General features: G+C 32.7%; 2 protein-coding genes across 6 annotated transcripts in view; one reads left to right on the top strand and one right to left on the bottom strand.

Moving 5' to 3' along the window:
* Positions 1-2,002: 2,002 nt before the first annotated feature.
* LOC143255570 (amine sulfotransferase-like) lies at positions 2,003-22,344 on the bottom strand. 5 transcript variants are annotated; one of them, XM_076511451.1, is made up of 4 exons: positions 22,226-22,322; positions 20,920-20,987; positions 5,160-5,230; positions 2,003-3,395 (listed from the first exon to the last, which is right to left on the bottom strand). In XM_076511451.1, the coding sequence occupies exon 4, from the start codon at positions 3,380-3,382 to the stop codon at positions 2,396-2,398; it is 987 nt and encodes a 328-aa protein (XP_076367566.1). In that variant the 5' UTR covers positions 3,383-3,395; positions 5,160-5,230; positions 20,920-20,987; positions 22,226-22,322; the 3' UTR covers positions 2,003-2,395. The 5 variants fall into 5 exon arrangements, with proteins under 5 accessions (XP_076367566.1, XP_076367560.1, XP_076367541.1 ...); XM_076511445.1 differs by lacking the exon at positions 20,920-20,987 and adding an exon at positions 13,625-13,707 and having other exon boundaries at positions 22,226-22,300; XM_076511426.1 differs by lacking the exon at positions 20,920-20,987 and having other exon boundaries at positions 22,226-22,344.
* The window catches only part of LOC143255586 (sulfotransferase ssu-1-like), a 28,008-nt gene continuing 25,927 nt past the window's right edge, over positions 21,124-23,204 (top strand). The window contains exon 1 of the mRNA XM_076511471.1: positions 21,124-21,543. The gene's annotated coding sequence lies outside the window, so the exon portion shown is untranslated. The remainder of the gene's footprint in view (positions 21,544-23,204) is intronic.

The following is a 23,204-nucleotide window of genomic DNA, read 5'->3' as shown; positions in this document are numbered from 1 at the left end:
GAAGCTAGTAATTTCGTTTTTTATACATTTCATAATGCAATATAGAAACGAAAGTCAACCATTAAAGTTCAAATACAATGAAATGTAATTATGTTTACATGCAAAATTACTTCACTCTTTCAGGTAGTTAATTCATCCGATACATTAAGCAAAAATATTAACTGTAACATTGTTTGAAGTATACTGCATACAGAAAAATTAATTAAACAGCATGAACACATACTTTTTGATTTTCGTGCGACATGCTTAATGTTTAAAGTTATCCAGAACACTTGTTCCATATCTTCCACGTATGAAAAACATTTGTTGAGTTCCAAAACAACTGCGTACTTTATCAATTGCGTTCAAAGCATATTAGAAGTTGTACGGCTTAGATCTATTAAGTCACTTTATGAGTAGCAACAGTTCGGGTGCATTTTTCAGGTACCTTTCTTTTCTCGTCTTCATGGAAACATCGAAATGAATTAACTGTCCCCAATACATGCTTTAAAAAAACAACTTTACAGAAACTTTGTCAAACATCACAGATACGGAGTCTGAGCATTCTTTCGAGCATTTCCAGTTTGGTGGCTTGTTTTAATATGCTTGAAAGTATAAATTATAGAAGCCACAGTGGTTGCTGCGAAATTACAACGGCAGAAGTAATGTTCTATTCTTATAATACACACACGGAAAGAAAGTGGAAAGCGCATTTTGTTTCTCTTTTTACCTGTAACTAAGTCAGTCAAAAATCCATCCTTTGATTATAGTCGGTTCATGACGATTATAAAGAAGATAACATATGACACATCGTGAAAACAATTGTAATTGATATCGTAAATCAACGGTGAAGTAATGCCTTACCTTGAAGCCTGAATAGTGTAACACAGCTTGAAATGCACAATAATTTATTGTTTTGATAAACAGAAATCTACGTTAATAAAGATTTTTAAACATAGGAAAACATCTTATTGATGATGGAACACTATTTCGGTAGAACATTGTCCCGTCTTCTTCGGGTATGATCGGTATCCATTACAGTCTTATAGGTGTTTAGGTTTTCAAATCCTTCACGTCCCAACGAACTTGAAGTCTGAAATGTAGCAAGAGACGATCAGAAACTGTTGTTTCTCTTCACCTCGCGCGCGGAAAAGGGTGTGGTTAATGATAAATTTATGGGACTTAGCAAAACCTAGAAGAGAATGTTAGTTGCAACCCAATTCCTGATATATATATGTTAAGAATAAGCGTTGATGAAATGTGCCCAAGGCTGCAACAAAAGAAACGAGTTCGAAATAGTAAATGTTTGGTTCATGTGCAATGAAACAAAGAAGAACTGGGACAAAAGTGAAATTAAACCCTAAAGGTTAATTTTTTGATCTAATTTTTAAAAGGGATCTGGAAGAGATGTAAACAACCATTTCAAGACAACTGATTTAGTTTGAATTAAATTGACTGGCTATCTAAGGAAACGGCCATTTCCAAGATAGGGATTTATAAATCCAATACATGAAAAACTTTCGATGTGGGGGGAAGGTAGGTAATGGAAGCACCCCGAGAAAACCCACTTTCACGGCCAGAGCGCCAAATAATTTCTTAACCGTATCCAAAGAAGCGATGAAAAAAAAGAGAGAATGCGTGAGCACAAGCATCTTAAGAATTGTAGAATAGACTTAAGGCGAAATGTCTAAGTTAGGCTGGGCGGAAGCTTGGTCTTATTCGGAGTAGTCTCTGGTTTGGGGACGTAGGAGAAGAAAGGATGGTTGAAGTGAGAAATTTCCTTTAAGACAGAGTGGTTCGTTGAAAACATGTAGTTTGTTCCATCATTAATAAAATGCTTCCTTTCTTTACGTTTATTTTCCCAGGAAAATAAACACAAGTCAGAGACGGGAAGATCTTCTCCTGACCACATTTAGTCCATTTGTATACTCTAAAATTCAATGAAAAAAAAAGAAACATTTAAGTTCAGGTTCTAAATAAACTTTTGAAACTGTGAAAGTGAAGAAAAAACGCAATATTGTTGTTTTCCAATTACATGAATTTATTTTCTAAAAGACGGCAACTGCAAACCTTACATTAGTGATAGATCAAACTTTTCTTTTGTAATATTTGTGGAAATTTTGTAATGAAAACAATATTCGTCAAGAAAATTCAGAAAATTAAGTTGACAAAATAGGCATATGATGTTCAGTACATTACTATTTCTTTAAGAATTATTAGCTCCTTTTAAGCTCTTTGGAAAAGAATAATTTAGAAGACGATAGCTTAAAAATAAAGTGATCAGTATGTTCTGACAATAAAATATTCTTAGTAAAATAATTAAAATATTCCATTTCCAAGAATAAGATTTCTATAGCAGCAAGAAAGAATATCTTGTTCTCTGAAGCGAAAGGTCGTCTATCTTCCAAACATTTTTTCATATAACTGTATCTTTCACATCTTCATGTAAATCAGACCAAAGATTAGCTATATCTGTTCCCTTTGTTTTCTCTTGGAATTTCTCTTTTAATATCTTAGACTGTTCAGGAGTAAAATGATATTTCCAATCTCCCACTACTGCTTTTCGAACAAAGTTGACCTCTTCAGGAGGTTTAATATTATTGGTTTTCATATATTGATTGATATGCTGAATTCCTTCGGGAATGTATGGGTCTTCTTCTGTAACTTCAGTTTTCCCATTTAAAAAGCTATGCATATGATCATTTACGCATTTTTTCATATATTTGGTACTTGTTTGAAATATTATTTTTTCCATTAGCTCGTCATTAGATAGTAACATGTATTCGTACTTTTTACCAAGAAAACTGGCTATCGTTAAGATAACACTTCTCCTGTCAGCCTTCATGTCTTCGTATGTGATAAACAAAACATTAGGGTCGTTCCGGTGCTCATACCATGACAACAAATGATCAAAATAATCTCCAAAATCGTTTTCACCGTTAATGAAAATATTGAAGAATTCATCGAACGTGCCATCTGTAAATTCGTATGCCGGAATCATTTTCGTGTGATAATAAAATGACACACAAGTGTCTTTCGGGTTCCTGGCTACATAGATGTATTTTGCTTCAGGGGAATATGGATTTAAATGAAAGGGCAGATGAGTTTTGATTGCTCCAGGACGAGGCATTCGAGCAACTGCTTCCGGGCCAGTCATTTCCATAAAAGGAGAATATTTCTGAAAATCTTGGAAACATTCAAATGATTTCCCTTTGTGTAAAATATTATGAACAATATGTTGGGTCCAAGTAGTTCCACATTTTGGAAACGTGACAATAAATATGTCGTCGTTTCTCGCTTTATACGTGATAGCTTTTCGAAAGCAGTTGGATGAAAAACACTTTGGTAATTTAAAACCATCTACTTCCTGGTAAGCAGGTCTTACATTCACATTTTGGGCCATTCTTCAGGAATATCTGTGAAAGAATAATGATATTATCTTAGCTACTGAGGAATGCAGAATTGTTTCAGGGCAGAGTATTGTTATATCAGTTAAAAAATAATAGTATGGAAGTAAACAAATGCTATAAAACAAAATAAACATCTGATTATTGCGTTTACATTTCGTAAGCACTGATAATAAACTAATTGTAAATGCATTCGTATAATAACTTGCATTGAAATACTGTGGAAATTGAGTTTCCAACATGTAAAGTAATTTTGTTTGTTATTTTCACTTACGAATCTCTGTATGGGTTTGGTAGATTTAATCATTCTCGTAACCACCACAAAAATTAGGAAGCATAAATCATGCTTCTTTCGTTCCACAATGGCATCAAATTATAACATGAAAACATAAATGTTTAGACTAAATATACTTTAAATTTCTATTATACTGACCTTTCAGACGTGCTAACTTACAAACAAACTAGAAGTTACGAAGACATGGCACCCATCTTATCGTGTCCAGTAATATAAATTTGACCTTTAGTCTTTTCAAAGTGACGCTATCTTAGTTTTATTTGATATTTGAGGAGACTAGTATTTTGTAAGATATAATCACATTTCATATATTACACTTTACATATGTACATAGATTTTACTGTTCAGAAATAAGTTATTAAAAACTTTTCTTAAAAAGAGAACAATTTTTAAAGAAATGAAGTAAACAATTATCTTTTCTCGCTACTACCTTTATACATGAAACAAAATAATTTTTCGGTTTTATGTATGCAGTTGAACAGACAAGAAATCATAAACCACTATATGGATACCGCAGACTTCCACTGCAATTTAATAAGCTTAGAAACTTAGCTATATTTCCGTCCAAAACAATACAAAACTTCGAGCAGACTAAACACATAGCCTACCTCTTTATTTTCGTGGTTGAAATTAACATTGTGGCTTCCAAGCATTTAAACATGACTGTGGAACCTCTACGAGGGCATTCCGATTGTTTGATTGGTTATTCACACACACACACACACACACACATACATACATACATACTTTTATATATATATATATGTATATATATATAAAAAAGTATGTATATATATATATATATATAAGTATGTATGTATGTATGTATGTATGTATGTATACATACATGTATATCGGTGCAGTGCATAACCGATATCTTTGAAGAGGTTAAAAAAAGATATGAGGTTCGTATTTTTATACATGTATGGAATCAGGGTTTATAGATTAATACCTAATTAAGTGGGTAGAGCACTAGCTAATCAGGTTGGCATTTAAGTATCCAAGGAAAGCTATTAAGAGTTCGATGAACCTAAGATGAAAGGATAAGAAAAACTTGTCTTGATTGAAGCTTGAACTTGAAGTTTCGTTAGCAGATAGCCCAATGTGGCCTTGCTATAAGAAAATACACTCGGACTTGAAGTTTCGAGACACGTAGAGCAGGAGCAATTGGAACACGCGGGCATTTGAAATTATTAAAACGATTTCAAAATACCGGAAATTTGAATTTAAACGTGGAAGTTAATTACATGTCAATATGTATCACGTTTACGATATTTGGCAACAAGAGTGTTGTCTTTCTTAATACAAATATATTTTAATACATTAAAAAACAATATAATTCATAATAACGGTTACTACAAATATTTATTACATATAATTATTTATAGACAAAAAATTTGCAAAATCGCAAACATTATTCTGTCTTTTATTTGGTCTAGTGCACAATAAGCAAATAACATGTTGATACACCGACTCACCTCACTTGAGGGGAATGCCAGCTAACTCTATTCTTCACACGTTGAGTTTTCCCGACGACAATATCTAACGCCTTCGAAGAAATATTAAATGAAAACGCTTTTAGCAAAAAATCAATAAGTGTATAAGTGATTCTATTAAGACAGAAGATACAAAAAATAAAATAAAATATCAAAAATTATGACATATAGTGAACTATGAATATAAAGTTTTGGTTTTGTTTAACACATGATCATGCACGTGTTGATAGTTTATATTTTTTATCTTCAGTTGAAATTATTTTCCAAAATATTGTGATTATTGAAATGTTCACAGAAACCTATATACAACACAAATTTGCTGTATTAAAATTCAAAATTTATAAGTAATGTAAACTGTATTCACACAGATTATGAAATACAAATCCGTGGTTTGTTTCTCAGTTCATAGAATATTTATTGTATTATACTGTTTTAGAAGTACGAATATTTGTTTGTAACACGCCAAATGGTATTATAAGACAGCTAATTGGGCAGTTATAAAGGATACAAGACAATGTATTACCTGTACGATCGCTGACTCTCGCTTTTAAGGAAACTCAGTTTTGATATAGTATTACTACTCATAAATACAGAGCTTTGAAAAAAATTTGGCGCTTCTTTGTCAAAGCATATGATTCATACTTTGTGAAAAATTATAACTATAAAACTCGAATACGGTGATTAAATGAAGTCGATCACCAAAATTTCTCTAATTTTTTATAAATATTCAAGAACTCTTTTAACGATGTTTCAATTGTAGGTAATTGTTTTAACATTTATTGAATCTTCATATATTTAATTTTTTTTATTCAGTGAAAATTGTTTGTTTTTTTTTTCATATAAATGTATTTTCTGCTCATTTTATTAAAATTTTTAGTCTCTTGTATTCAGCCCAACATATCCAGGTGCTTAAGGCACGCGACTACTAATCTGAGGGTCGCGTGTTTCAATTCCCATCACGCCAGATATCCTCGCTCTTTCAGTCATTTAGGGCATTATTATGTGACGTTGAATCCCACTATTTGTTAGTAAAAGAGTAGCTCAAGGTTTGGCGGTTAGTGGTGATGGCTGGCTGCCTTTCCTCTAGTATTAGACTGCTCAATTAGTGACGGCTAGCGCAGATAGCCCTCGTGTAACTTTGCGCGAAAGTAAAAAAAATCAAACAAACCATAAACAACTCTTGTATTCTGCAGAATAATGTGTTTAACAATTGTTTCATTAAAATAGAACAATTTATTTCTAGTGAGATCTTAATTTTATAGTACAAAGTGCCAAAATTTTGTGCAACAATGTGTAATTTCTAATCTTGAAAAATACAAGCTATAATTAGCTTGTAATACTTAGCTAATTGGAATCTCACTTGAAAACAAACACTCTTTTGAAGTACTTTTCCTGACATAATTAAGTTCTTACCTTGAAACAAAGAAAGAGATATTCAAGATACATGTAAAAAAGTAATAAAAAATAAATAAAACGGTAGATTACATATAAAAAAAATATTTGGGTGAAAGATTGTCCTGGATCTTCATATCTCAGTTATGAATATTTCTTCATTTTGAAATCATAGTTGTAAACAGGTCTTAGGATTTTAGTCACGTAATTGTAATTATTTGTTATTTACCAAGTTTTATTCGTTTTCGATAAATACAGTTTTTATAAGGTTCTTGGAAATTGATATTTTATGTTGTTTATCCGCAATCGTGTTGGTTTTCAGTTTCTAGTTGTTAGACAATGTCGTTGTAACTTCCCTCAGGTTATTCGACCTTACGGTGTGAAGAAAGGGACATTTCCACTCAAAACTCAGTGGCAGGACAGATAGCTTTCCAGTAACAAGTAAAATGAAACCGATATCAGAAATCGTAATCTCACTATACAAAGTTAGCATTTTTACATTCATAATTATATACGTGTTAGGAACAAAAATGGTATTTTTTTTGTACTAAAGCACTAAATGTTATGAGTGGCTACATAAACACTACTTAGATATAACAATGAGTGTAGTCTTTGTTTTCATTACAGTAACATGACAAACTGTGTTGCACGACAGCTAAACCGGCAATAGTTTTTACGTGCAATAAATTTCATTTATGTTTTCATCTCTTGAAGTGTTTTAAATACATGTCAGAAGATTCATCTCGAAGAATTGGATTATATCCTTTATTTTTAATATACTCGTTTCATAAGAATTTAGTCCCACTTTATTATACAGGGTGGCCCGTAAGTACCTACCCATCCATATATGTTATGTATCCAGTGTATCTGTGTGCTGTCTCTTATTCTCGCTGCATAATATTATGCGACGCCATGTTCTGCGAGACATTTTCCTCAACATAGCAGGGATTATTGTTCCAAATGCCGCAGTAACAGGTGCTTTCATCTCAGCATCAGTAGTATAACGTTGTTTCGACACAATATATGGATGGGTAGGGACTTACGGGCCACCCTGTATAATATTTACTTTGTATTTTACGTATATCTATCCCAAAATGCAATACAAATAAATATAAATTCATAAAAGAACCCAACATCGTATAAATTCACAGAATCTATATTTCAGAAAATCGAGATTATATTGTTATGAAATCAAGAATAGTAAATATTATTAAATAATGCTGTAATTAGTACTAATAAATTTACGATTAACAGTTTGTCTGTGCTGTATGTTTTCGTGGGCGCTGTGATTGGCTTGTTTGCATTTCTAGATATTAGCTTGAACGACCAACTGTTGGAAAAAAAATGGCAACAACATAGAACTTGTAACTGAAAGAATTATTTATATGTCATTTCTTATGAAATTACTGTTAGATATTTATTTTAACATCGTTGTTTGTTTCAATTAAATATACATTAAATTACTGTTAAATACGTATTGTGAAATTCTTGCGTGTTTATTAAGGTTGTTAAAATAAGTTTCAACAACTTACATGTGTGTGTAAATACCAGTATTGTTATTTTAGAAAAAAATTCTAGAGTATCGTCTAACAACTATAAAAGGTAACAAACGCAGTATATGTTACTGGTTTGCTACAATTGATATACCATAAACTTCGAAACCAATAACTATGATTAATGCTTATTAATCGGGAACTTCAGATATTCACCAGCAACATTTATAAATTTCGAACATTATTGTTTGTCTTCAGCAAATTAACACCGAACGTATCTCTTTTTACGAAAACATTACATTCCTTCATCAGTGAATAACTTGATTTGTTGTCGGCATGTAATCAGCGAAGAGTTTGCTAGCTTTCCGTTTAGTGAATTGGAGCTATATCAACTCGAAATTAATTCACTAATTTTGAACCCCCAACGGGATATCAAAAAAGGGCCAGAACAGAAAAAGATTCAATATTGTTTGCAAGTTTGTAAAACTTTTATATATAATTGAGAAATTGTATTTAACGCCATTATAAATTGTATCATTCTTTATACGTTGAAATGTATTTGTATTAAGAGAAAACAGTGTGTATCAGTCTTGTTCGCAAATATAATAAATTTGTTTGGAATAAGATAAGTGTAAATGCATATTTATTGGCTAAATCAAGCTATTTTCACAGTCATATGTTATATGGGATGACTTGATAACATTAAGTGTAAGCCAGTTCGTTTCTGTACTAGTTTTCGTTTTTATCTATTTTACAAGCCCCAATTATCATGGAGGTATTCAACTAGCACAAGGCATATAATGCTTTACGAGTTCAGAAAATAGAAAAGTGCCACTGAAGCTAGGAGAAGCATTCCAGAGGTGTACGGCAGTGACATTGTGAATGTGAGGAAGTGCTAAAGTAATCATTTGTATACTGGGATAATACATGAGAGTTGTGTTTACTCTAGTCTTGATGGCAAATAGGTAAAGTTACGATGAGGTTTCTCGAAGTTACAAATATCAAAAGAAGAAATCATTTCGAAAACGTTAGAATCCAATGAAAAGAGGCCAAGGAAACTTGGAAAAAGGAGAAATAGTAAGAATAAGATACTTTTATTTTCTCATCGTAACATTTTTCATTTTCTTAAATCAATAATCGACATAATTGTACAAGTCATTTAATGATTTTAATATTTATAAAATGAAATAACAGACACATGCATGGTCAGAAGCCAAAAAGGGAAGCGAGGATGCCATTCTCAGCAGGCTATAAAAGTGGCTTACACACACACAGATGCTTCTCATTGGATTAATATAAACCATACAGTTTATACGTATTGTTCCGAAAGTTAGCATTGCCTTAGTTGCACTGTAACAAGCGAGTTAGATGTTATAGATGTTTTACAGGACGATTGGTGTCGGTCAATATATCTCGCTTTTCAGGAAGCAAAACTTTTCAAAAAATGTTGTGCAGTGTTATCTTTCCTTTGTTCAGTAGTTTAAAGTTATCAACGACTACACGTTGTTTCTGACCTAGCCATTTAGCCTATATGTTGCATGAGCGGAGTTGTTTCGAACAAATTAATTTTTGACGTATTGTGGGTTAATTAAACTTTATGAAAACGTTGTATGAGACTATGTAGCCCTTGAAAAAATTCTTCCTCTATTGTCGATCGTGCTTAGTTTGAAATACACAATTGCAAAATATAATACGTTAATTTGCGCAAAAGGTGGTGGTTCACTCATGAACAACACGTCTTGACAAACGTTGCAGAGACGTATCACTGAGTAGAAATTTCGGTTTCGAGATGAGGCTTATGAATTTATAGATTGCGAATGTCGATAACACTGTCTCTTGGAGGCGTTATTATTTAATTTATGTTATGAGTTAATGTTTAATAATTGCTTAGCTTTTTCATAACAAGAGTTGTTTTGAATTAAGCACAAAGCTACACAATGGACTATCTGTGCTCTGGCTACCACAGGCATCGAAACCCAGTTTTTAGCGCTGTAAGTCCGTAGACATACCGCTGTACCACTGTGGGCTTCATAACAACAGAGTTAAAAGTTAATCATTTAAAGCCGATAGTTATGAGACGTTTGGTTACGTAAGTCGGTAAGAGTTCAACGTTGTGTTTGGAATTACATTACTGTTGAAGCTTAACTAATACTGTTCACGTCACATTACTCGAACATGCTATATTTTTCGTTACCTTAACTAAGTATTGATAAATGAGAGTCTTTCGCACACTTTACAGAACGAACGAGGTCTCAGAGATAAACCAAGCGAGTGAAAGCTAAGAACTAAACAAGCAAAGTTAAGTAAAGTGCAGCTTATTCAGAAAATTAATAAACCACGGGGTAGCATAAGTGATTTTTGTTGTGAGAAAACAAGACAAAGAAAATTTATTTGTCTTGTCAATTGGATTCCAAAATAATTGAATCAGCCTAAATAGGCCCCCTGCTAGTAAGCGGTAAATCTACGAAGTTACAACGCTAAAATGAGGGGTTATATTCCCCTCGGCGGGCTCAGCAGATAGACCAATGTGGCTTTGTTATAGAAAAAATACAACACGCACACAGCCTAAATGGACTTCTGGTAAGGTAGATTAAATGCTGAGAAGAGGATTGAGATTTTCTTGAACGTACAAGAACTTTCTAGAATGTTGTAGAAGCCTCAAAACTGTGCTGCTTCATAGCGGTAATGAGTATCAGTCTCTTCCCTTGGCTCATTCGGTGCACCTCAAAGAGGAATACAACAGGGTCAAGACCTTGCTAGAAGCCTTGAAGTATGATGAGTATGGCTGGGAGTATGGTGTCATTTCTGATGGGTCTTCAAGAAGGTTTTACCAAGTTTCCCTGTTATCTTTGTCTTTGGGACAGCAGGGACACCGCAACGCACTACAACAGGAAGCACTGGTCACAACGAACTGAGTTCTCTGTGGGGAGGAGCAATGTCAAATGTGAGCCATTAGTGGACCTCCAGAACGTGTTGTTCCCACCATTGCACATAAAATTGGGTCTTATGAAACAATTATCTCAGCTCTTGACAAGGAGTCTGCAGCCTTTAAGTACCTTTGAGAGTTCTTCCCTAAGCTGTCTAACGCAAAGGTCTTCGTTGGACCACAAATAAAAAAAGATCCTGGAGTGCACAGATTTCCCAGAAGCTCAGTAGGAAGGAAAAATGCTTGGGGCAACTTTGTCGCAGTCGTTCGGGGCTTCTTGGGCAATCACAAGGCCAAAAAGTATATGGAATTATAAGAAAAAATAGGACTAACCATCCCTTCTTGAGGGACGCCAGCTTCTGGAGTGAAGACCTACGAAAAAGTTCCATCTACATTTATTTTACAGTTTCTATTTTCACAAAGTTAGAAAACCAGCGAATAATTTCACGCAGTTGTCCCATTTCATACATACGGAACCGAAGACCATTGTGCCATACAGTGTCGAATGCTTTCTCGATATCGAGGAAGCAGGCGACAGTGCATTCTTTTTTATTAAAGCTGTTTATTATTGTTTAAGTTAATATAATTAAATTATCTGTTGTTTGTCTATATTTCCTAAATCCGTTTTATTCTTCTGGTAATTTTGAATTAATCTCCCAAAATGTGGTGAATTTATTGCTTATTATTTTTTCAAGAATTTTGCCTACACAGCTGGTCAGGCTGATCGGTCGATAACTGTTTGGTTTATTGGCTGGTTTTTCTTCTTCTAGTTCTCATCAGAGGGAATGTTGTTAAACATACTTTGTTAGATCGCCTTGATCTAAGGTGGCCATAACGGATGATTACGAAACAAAGTAGAGAACGTGTTTTTAGGCCTTCATGACAGGTGACCACGACTCGTACATGTATCATAATGTCAATAATTAACTAAATCGTCATACAAATGTTTAACTATATTAATTATAATTAGTCAAATAAATCATTACCTGTTTCATTCTACATCTTTTAGAACTTTATATACCTCCAAACGTTTCTAAACTAACATTATATAAGTACTGTATTGCAATGTAGAAATAGAACAGAGTTCTTCGAAATAACGCGTGACAGTACAAAGTGCAAAAACTCATCTTGGTTAAGGAAATATATAAAATTAGAAAATACGTATGATTACCAAGTCTTCTTCGCAAAGGCTAACTATTTAGTTCAAGGTCCAAATGATAACATTTTTGGTAACAATTTAGTGTTTGTCATATGCATATTTAACATTAGTAATTATAATAATTAATGTTCACTTTTACAAAACTGCCAAATATAACCAATTAGACTATAATTAAAAAATACACATACTTAATAATGAACTCTACGTGTATACATTATACTTTAATTTGTGAAATTTCTTTACATAACGTTTAAATAATTGGTTTGTTACTCAATTTACATTACAATTAGAGTTTCGGTCTACTTAGAGTAAAATTAAAGTTCTGTTTAAACGTACGACATTTATATTTACCAGTCAATCATATTAAACGTTAATTATAACATACTGTCGCTCTCTATGTATTTACAATATACTAAAAATAGAAGGATCACTATGGTGACACATTTCAGTTAAATGCAACTTTTTATTTAATTAAACTGTATTTTTCTAACACGTAATTATCAATGATAAAACACCAAATATAGCATACGTGTTCAACATAATGTCGACTTAGAACAAAATGAAAATTGTATTCAGCATGCGTGACAATTATTATGTCAAATAGCAAATGTTGTTAAAATAGTGAATGAAGAAATAAACCAGGTTATTGAGATGAAGACGAAGATCACTTCCAAATATATTTCACAATACCCTGCCGAACCCTCTAATTTGACCATATATAAACAGTTGTCAATCGGTTTACAATAACTTTGAATGCAAATAAGAGATTTCATATTTCTACTAGTGATAACCACGAACAACGCAATTAAGGTAAGTATGATTTTTAAATATATTTCTAAACAATATATTAATTGTATAAAATACATCGGGGGAACACCAGCCACCATGTAAGTCATACAAAACACGTACTCTGTCACTTATATGTAATTTATCCAGTAACTCATTCTTGCTACAACTAAAAATAATAAATGAATGATTTGCACTTTCTATTAAAATTTCACGAAACATTAAAATTAGTGCTTTGAGATCCAGTGTTTAAATTACTCCCATTCTGTTGAAGAAAAGTGATACTTTCCTGGTTGGGTATAGTTTTCCTTTTCCAAAGTCCTTGAAATGTGAAATATGAATACTTATCATCGTAACTAGTTAGAGTGATATAACGGTCATTTCCAATAGGACATGCACGAGACAAATCAGGTGCTACTTCATGTTGTACAATAGTAGAAGAACCTAACTGTCATTTTTCTGTTTTACTAGTTCTTTGTCACTGCTGAATTTAATATTTTCACCCTTTCATTATTACCAACAGCACTTCTATTCTTTACAATACTTTAAAATATAAAATAAAATATAATTGGTAAATTATATCAGCGTTATTTAATAATATAATGAACATGAATGAAAATAACCATTATTATATGGAAGAAACACATAAATTGGATATATAATGAAGAAATGTACGTAACGATATACTTACATTTATGGACTGGTTTGTCATTTTTTCTTCAATGTAATGACACTGCATCATATTAATTCTTGGTGGTGAGAGGTATAGGACATCTACAAATGAATTGACAACTGTCTAAATATGGTCGAGCTACCAGATTCGGCTGTGTGATGCGAAATAGACTTTGTCAATTCAGAAATGATATTTGTCATGTGTATCAATTTCCCCCTCTCTATATGGCGTGAGGTTATACTAGCTATGACAACTACGAATATCGCAGTGTCGAAATTTGACTGAAATGTTACTGAACTTAAATATAATTTTTAACTTTTTGTCTATTTAGTAGTGGGTTTGAATAACATAGGATTATGAATGCAAAGTTTGTGTTTCATTGTTATATGATATATAACATGAAAAATTATTATACTAGGTTTTGCTATTTTGAATATTAGTAAACTAATTGTTTACAGAATAATATGTGACCATTCGTTAAAGTAGTGGCAATCTCTTCTTCCTAACCAAATATGGTGTTCTCAAGACAATAATGTTATCAACATTTACTCACAAGGCCGCCTGTCATGGCCATCTAGCAACGTGTGCATAACTTTGACAACATTTGTAACTATAACCTCGTCATCTTTCATTACTTAACCAGCTAAAGACGGGTCTTACTACTTACGACCAGATTACGGGGATTACGACCAGAAATGATGCCTGTTTTATACACAACATTCTGAACAGGAACTATGACCTGAAGTGATTCCTATTTTTTGGCCACATCATCAAACCTTGATGAGCATTTGTTAGTATGATTATGACACGGCTTGTTTTGATAAATAAAATTCCGTCTCTTATTTAAATTAAACTACTTTTTCTGTATTGATGACCTCTTATCCTCATTCTTCTAGTATAATATTTTACTAAAAGAAAGAGGACTTAACTAAATGGCACGAAATGACTTAAGTAACGATAATTTATTACACAGAACACAGCGATACTTTTGTCGATAATAAATTGTAGGTAGATAATTAATGTAAGTTTTTCCATTCTCAATGAATATTAGGTGCAGATGGGAGTGGGGGGATTTAAGTACAAAGTTTTAGGGTTGCAGTATAGATGGACGTATATTTAATAGATTATAAATGAAAATAATTTGCATAGCATGGAAAACAGAAATATTTATCAATTGAATAGAATAACTCTCACTTCGCGGATGCAGAAACAGAAGCGTCTGGAATATACAAAAAAATGTGTTACATAAGAGAACACATTATAATATAGACACTGCATGTATACCCAGAACAAGTGTTATTCAGTTTATTTAGTCATCATGTTGTGTTAGAGTTATTGTGGCAAAAAAATGCACCGTGATTTGGTCAGTTGAATATAGTGATGTTATAGTGTACAAGGCAGAGAATCGAATTCGATGTGTTAAATATTACGTAAAAAATCAAAACGTTGTGCTGTTTTGACTTCATTCTTAATATCTTGTTTTAATGCATGGTCATGAAAATGTTAAAAAGACCCGCTATATATTTTTTATTGTGTATTTCAACTGAGATTTAAATCTTACTCTAGTACCTCTGTAAAAATAAACTGCAGAAAAATGTTTATTTATGTAATTACATTTAAAAAATATGACTTAAAACCTCATTTTACTTAAGTTTAAATCGCCTTGAAATATGCTATTGGAGGCTATTCGAAAGACGAAGTTAGTGTTTTTTTACAGAACATAGTGCTTTCTCTATCCATACCAGCCGTTTTTAAATATATAGTTCTTACTTTAGTCAGATTCTTCGGCTTCAAGAAATAGATATTTCATAGAGTTGATTTTAACAAATAAGACCACTTAATTCATTATACGTACGTATCCTAGAGGAAATATTGTTTCGTTTATGACTGTACAAAAATGAAGAATATTGTAGATATTTTAAAGCAAATATTTTCTATTAATAAAGTATTAGTTTTGAAGAACTTCATACGCAATAAATGAAATAAACATCTCGTAAACTTATTCAGACAGAATCTGGTGCTTCCAGGTTGATACACGTAACATAACTGTGAATCTCAATGCCAAAAACTCGAGCTTTGCAGCAGTAGCCTTTGAGTTTAATATACCATAAGAGACATGACGAAGTTCAGAGAAACTCAAAAGTTGACGTTGGATGCTATTGACTGAATGCTTTCCCTGGAGTTTATCAACTAATAATGCTTGTGTAGCTTCGCTCAAAATTCTCAAGCAAACAATCAACGTATTTAAATGATTATTTACAAGTTTATGGTAGTACCAAACAAAAAACAGTGGAATGTATTCCACAGTCAGACAACAGTGATGTATAAAGTCTTTATAACATATACAAACAACAACAAAATACTATCAATAAATATCATACCTTTATTGAAATCAGTACGTCTCAAAACTAAAGGTAAAAACTCCTACATGGTTTGTACCTTTTATAACAGATAAAGTATATGGGTATTTTCAGTATCGCTAAGTCAAAATATTAAAGCCAAAATGTTTATTAACAATGCCAGTATGGTATGACACCTGAATTTGTCTTATTAAACAAGCCCCGGCATGGCCTGGTGGGTTAAGGCGTTCGACACGTAATCCGAGGGTCACGGGTTCGAATCCCGGTCACACCAAATGTGCTCACCCTTTCAGCAGTGGAAGAGTTATAATGTGACAGTCAATCCCACTATTCGTTGGTAGAAGAGTAGCCCAAATATGTGTGGTGATAACCAGTTGCCTTCCCTCTAATCTTACACTGGTAAATTAGAGACAGCTAGCGTAGATAGCTCTTGAGTAGCATTTCCGGCTATATGAAATTGCGCGATATAACGAACATAACATAACATAATAAATCACAGACATGTGCGAGATAAATTATAATACGTAACAACTATTCGGAGGACATTTATTCACAAGATCGCTGTTGTATCAAAAACATGTCTGAGACAAATTTATAATATCGTACTTTGAAAAACTGTCTATAGTTTGTTTGTGGCTTAATCCCTTATCCTCAGCTCAAGCCATAGCACACGAGGGAAACACGCCTGGATTCTCCTCAACAATAACATCATTCTCAGACGACACATTGATCAGCTCGCTAACTGTCTTGGGTTCAGTAACAACTTTTCTCACAGCCAAATCATTTCCTTGCAATAATGATTCACCCTCCACTAGCACAGCAGAGTTTACTTTAATCACAACTGGTCCTAAAACTAGGTCTGATCTTAACTAAATATTATATAGAGGAATGTTAAAAATACACCCTCACTACCCTGAACAATAACAGTCTCATCAGTGGCATAACTGGAATCTAAAGGAAATATATCCTCCAAAAACAATGATTGAGTCGCCATTGTATGACGTCAAATACGTATCGGTATGGGACAAGCAGTGGTTTTATGTGTTATAATCGTAAATAATAGCCGCTTCCTGTACTGTTTCAGCTTCCTTTTCAACCACGTAAGTTTTTTGGGTCGTCACTTGTAGAGCATTTACACGTTTCGATTAGAAGTAAATGTCTTAATTTGTCAAAACTTTTGCTAATATGCATAGAATTACACAATCGATCGAAATAAACCTCTTTCTCGTTGGCGAATTCAAATTTCGGATACGACCCTCCAATTTATTATGTTACGTATTATAATTTATCTCGGACGAGTCTCTGATTTATTTTGCTACATACGTAACGTATTACAATTTTAAATAACCGAAATTTTTAATTTAGAAAATAATTAAATATCAATATGTGTCACATTTATGACATATACCAACAAAATCAATACACACAAGTTTCTTGCATAATACAAATATATCTAACATACAAACAAAAATACAATTATACATAATAACAGTTATTACAAATATTGGTTTATATACAAGGAATTCACCAACTTACAAACTATACTGAGTCTCCTGTCTGATTTGGAATAGAATATTTTATCGACGAGTGAATTAATTATGAATAGACATTATTACACCTCACCTCAACAAGTTACCTGTCTCTTCTTGGCTGGCCTCACGTTTTATCGATGAAAATATTCAGTGTTATCGTAGAAATACTGATGTCCGAAGTTAATTCATTGAAGTCAATAATGTTCGAAATTTATAAACTACCCTGGTCAAATATCTGCAGTTTTCCTATTAGTAAGAGTTTATCACACAGTTATAGCGTCCGAAGCTAAAAGTAAGCTGACTGTGGGAACCAGATATATTCCGTTCTGTTTAATGCGTCGATATATAAATTTTAAGGCGAAATTCTCAAATGTTCAGTTATGTCCGAATACACGCTAGTATTTTTGAAAACCATATATTGTTAATTCATGCTCTCGAGAATAGTTTACAAATTTAGAGAACAAGTTGGACTTGCGCAATACACATCCAACAATAAATGTCTCGCGAATTAAACTGAAACAGACGCAGATATCAAAATAAACGTATAGCAGTAAGTCTGTTACAGTCTTAGTTTTGTTGCACTCATGTTCCAAGTTATCATTTATAGTCGCGATATACACTACATGGCCAATGAATATGGACACTCCTTCCAGTTAGTGGGTTTGGCTAGTTCAGCCATACCCACTGCTAACAGGTGCATAAAATCAAGCATTCAGCCGTGCAATCTCTGTGCATAAACATTAGCAATAGAATGGGTCGTGCTGAAGAGCTCAGTGACTTTCAACGTGGCACTGTCATAGGATGCAACCTTTCTAACAAGTTAGCTTGTCAAATCTCTGCTCTTCTAGAGCTAACCCGTTCAATTGTAAGTGCTGTTATTGTATAGTAGAAACGTCAGGGAGCAACAGCTCAGCCACAAAGCGGTAGGCTACACAAGCTCCCAGAACGGGACAGCAGAGTGCTGAAGCGCATAAAAATAGTCTGTCCACAGTTGCAAACTGGATTTATAAGCAAAGTCAGCACAAGAAATGCTCGTTGAGAGCTTCATTAAATGGGTTTCCATGGCCAAGCAGCTGCAGACAATGCCAAGCGTCGACTGGAGTGGTGTAAAGCACAACGCCATTCGACTCTGGAGCAGTGGAAACGCGTTTTTTGGAGTGAGGAATCACGCTTCATTATACGAGTCTCAAGGATGAATCTGGTTTTGGCAGATGCCAGGCAAACGCTATCTGCCTTAATACAGAGTTCCAACTAAAAAGTTTAGTGGAGAACGAATAATGGTCTGGGTCCGTTTTTCTTGGTTTGGGCTAGGCTTTTTAGCTCCAGTGAAAGGAAATCTTAATAATGTGGCATGCAAGGACGTTCTAGGGAATTGTATGCTTCTAACTTTGTGGCAACAGTTTGGGGAAAGCCATTTTTTGTTTCAGTATGACAATACCCTCGTGCACAAAGCAAGGCCCATAAAGACATGATTTGCTGAGGTTGGTGTGGAAGAAATTGATTGGCCTGCATAGTTCTGTGACCTCACATCAACCTATCAGAGCTCGTCTCGCCTGATATCAGTGCCTGACCCCACTGATGCTCTTGTGGCTGAATAGGCGCGAATCCCCACAGTCATGTTCTAAAATGTAGTATAAAGCCTTCGCAGAAGAGTGGAGACTGTTATAACAGCAAAGTGGGGACTAAGTCCCTTTAATGTTTATTGTTTTGGAATGATATGTTCTTTACACACACACACACATATCGGGTGTCCATATAGTTGTGGTCATGTAGTGTGTGTGTATATATATTCCCGTCAATAGAAGTGTACTTATGTATCAAAGAATTCGCTCATTCTGAACCGTTTATAATATATTCAATATATTGGTGTTAAGAAAGACAATTGTTTATATTAATTTCATTGGCAAAAAGTATAAAGTTGAAAAATATTGACATTATCTATCTTCTACATTCAAACGTGACAAAACAGACTGGGGGTCCATGTTGGAGGTCTGAATAAAAGACAATTCTTACTCAATTAAATTTCAAATCTTAATAAAAGAAATAAATTGGAAAATCGTCCGGTATAAATTATAATATGTAGGATGCTAAATTCTCACCTATTCATTAAAGATGTAGAAAATTCTCGAGCGTCAATTAACAATGCACTATGTATGTTTATAAACGTTAGTAACCATCAGTATTTTTGTGCCTCATGCTTATAAAATTAACGAACACAAGGTCACAAAAATTATACATTATTGGTTTCCTACAGCGGCTATTATTTAAATCTCGAAATCTATAACTGTAATGAAACCTTATTAATCGGGAAACTATAGATATTTGATCAGGAATGTTTATGTATTTCGAACAGTACAGATCGTTTAATTTCAGCCGATTAACTTTAGAACGTCAGTAATTTTACGATGACATTATAAACTTCTGCTGTGAATAACACGCATGCGTTCAGCGAAGAACTCGAAGGCTCGTCGTTAAATGAACCCTTGATAGGATATTAAGAAAGTTGATGAAATAGAAGGTTCAGTATTGTTTGTTAGTTTTTAATAACTATTTATAATACCCATTATTACAAGTTTTACTATTGTTTGTATAAAATAATTTTTTTTTTTATCAATAAATTTCATTGTTATTGATATCATAAATAAGGTAAATATATCAACATTTAATGAACTTCTAAGCCTTAATTACAATATAACTCAGTTTTGAAATCGTAATATCTAAGTGTATATCATAAGTATCGTAGTACCAGATATGGTAGAAGTGAGCCAGATGTACCCTACGTGTAAACAGACAGCAATGCTAACGTGGGGATGGCCCGCATTGTTCATCGAAATTTGTTTTACCTTCTTGTAGCTATTTTTCAAGGTGTGGATGGATATTCACCAGAACTGGTAAGGAGGTTTATTAAGCCAAAGCGAGAGTACATAAAGAAAGTTTCAGTTTTGTGGTTTGTTTGTTTTTTAAGAGCATTTTTTATTCCTACTATATCGTCCTCTCTTCATGAAACTCCCCGAATTTGGCATAAAAGGTTTGTTGGGGTCATGCACGTTTGCGATTTCACATCTTCTGTTTTGCAGTTTTTATGGACATTTTTTTCCCCCCCAAGTACACAGAAGTGAAGGAATGTTATGTTCTACAATGACCTTGAATAAAATCACGGAATTTTTATAACTTCCATCTAAGGGATGAGTACTCTAGTTAGGTTTAAATATCTTTTCAATACTTCCTACGAAGCTTAAAACACTAATCAGTGCTTTCTTTTATCGTGTTTTGAGTTAAGCACAAAGCTACATAATTGACTATCTGTGCTCTGCCCATCAGAGGTATCAAAACCAGGATTCTAGGATTGTAAGTCTACAGACATACCGCTGAGCCAGTGGGGGGGTATTTCCTTTTATAACATATGTAAGGACTGACTCACTTCTGGTATTGTTTATAAATGTAATCGCACACAGTCTTGGTTCTTGTTTTCCGCTGCTTCTTTGAACACTGAAAAATTAACATATTGGTATCAACCAATTTCTTAGAAATAAGTGTATTTATTGAAATGGAAAACAATAAATCCAATTACCCAAGTTAATAAGGTGTTCTTTTATATATATATATAAATTACACTTACCGCTAGTAACATGTGCACGTAAAACTTAAGCATATAATAAAATAAGTTTAAAAATACAGCATTAAAAGATTTTAACAAGAAACTCTAATATTCGGCTGTTATAACTTAAACTGAACAAATTTAGTAAAAAATGAAAGTAAAATTAATTTACTTTTAGCACCGAGTACCAGTGTATTTTTATGTACACGTAGAATCGCACAGTTTATTCTGTTCAACATATACAGTATCACGTGATCTCTTCATCATTGAGATGATTAGGCATTTTCACCGCAAGTCAATATCACTATAGGCCAACATATGCCATTTAACACATTAGAATGTGATCCATAATACAAAGTTCAGTTGAACGTCGTCCAAGTGAAGACAGACCTTAGAAGAAACGAAGCTTAACAACAAGGATTCTTAATCCGAAATTTATCCTTAGAGGTTTCTAAAGATTTTAATTTCTTTACGTTTAAATTTACATTGCAGTTCTCCTAAACTATATTAAATTTGAAAGAATTCTATAAGTACTCTTACTAACCTATTCAAAAGACATTAATTTTAAAAAGGCTTATTATAGATTGTTCGTCATTCGGTGTATAATCATATTAGACACTAATTTTCTATAATGTTGGTTAGATGTACTTAGACGTTTAATCTAGTTTCATATTATTTAAAAGTTAAGCAGTTATATATAACACTATTATGTGGGCTTGTTTGTATGTTTGATTTATTTATTGATAAAATTACTGTTGATATTTATATAAGCTTTATAATTTCACTATGCTCATAATTCATTAACGACTATATTTGTGAATGTTTAGAAGTAAATAGTAACCTGCTTAAATTTAATGTATAAGCTAAATTTAAAAAGCGATTATTTCAAACTTAACGCAACCATAGTGAAGTGTCTGAAATCATAAAATGTTTTACTGTCGTAGATTCTCCAGCGACTGATATTTATCGATGCGGTCGTGACAATAGTTATTCTAATTTACTAATGAAAACAAACAACCATTTTAAATTTTCTTTGAACGAATTAAACATTTTTAAAATTCACATTAAAAACTATTTTATACACAATTCTAAGAATAAGACAGTCTTAAATTATAATAAAGTAACTTACTATGCCTGACTAAAACCAATAAAATCCCGAAGAGAATAGAAAACAGCCTGATACACCACCAATATTGCAACATAACTTGAGAACTGTACTATATTGTGAAAACAACCCTTTTTTATACAGTTATTATATAACCAATTTACATATTAAAGAAATTCCACTCACGCCATCTACTGACAAGATTTCCATAAGATCCATCATCCATATTCAATAATTTAAAGTTATTTTTCTTTATTCAGTTATCTCAGTAGATTTATGTATATTCATACTAATTAGATTCACAGGTTATGCTAAAAAAGTTCTTCCTATTGAACTTTGTGCTTAGTTTCACTGATATGTCTTTCTAAACATGAAACAGTAATATTATTGCATTTAAAATTACTATTATATTCATACATTCTGAATTTTAAGTTTCTTCTAGTTATTCTTATGCAATCTAGTTTACATTCGCATGATTTTAAATACATGAAATTCTTCCTTTAAATAAATTTTATCTTTAAGTCTGTTAATAATTTGGCTATCTTTAGTTATCGCAGAAAAAATATTTATTTGTTTTTTAAATTTTTGTTACTACAGGATTATTTTTTTGTTTACTAGTTTTAACATAGTACTTATAGAAATGCTTTTGACAGCTCTTTCAAAACAACAGGATTAAAACCTTTTTATACTACTTTGTGTTTAATTAATAATGACTCATTGTTAATATCGTCCTGTTTGAAACATCATTTTAGCATCCTATCCACATGAGAATAACAACACTAGTTTTTTTTAGATTAGGTTTAACAAAATTTTCGATGTATTATAAAGATTACAGAGAAAGGTTTACACTAGTGTTCAATTTATCCGCACTTTATTCACTAAAATATCTAAAATGATAAACAACCATTTGTCTCAATTTCATGATTAAATCTTATAGAATTATCAGTGCTATTAAGGTAATTAGCAAAATTAACTAGATTGTCTTTACCATACCGTCAAACTT

Source organism: Tachypleus tridentatus, chromosome 1 (genome assembly GCF_004210375.1).
Source record: "Tachypleus tridentatus isolate NWPU-2018 chromosome 1, ASM421037v1, whole genome shotgun sequence".
Lineage (NCBI taxonomy): Eukaryota > Metazoa > Arthropoda > Merostomata > Xiphosura > Limulidae > Tachypleus > Tachypleus tridentatus.
The sequence above is the reverse complement of the archived record's forward strand: the minus strand, read 5'-3'. Positions and strand labels throughout refer to the sequence as shown.

Excerpts from the sequence above, each read along its gene's own strand:
- LOC143255570 (XM_076511426.1), bottom strand. The coding sequence starts at position 3,382 with ATGGCCCAAAATGTGAATGTAAGACCTGCTTACCAGGAAGTAGATGGT.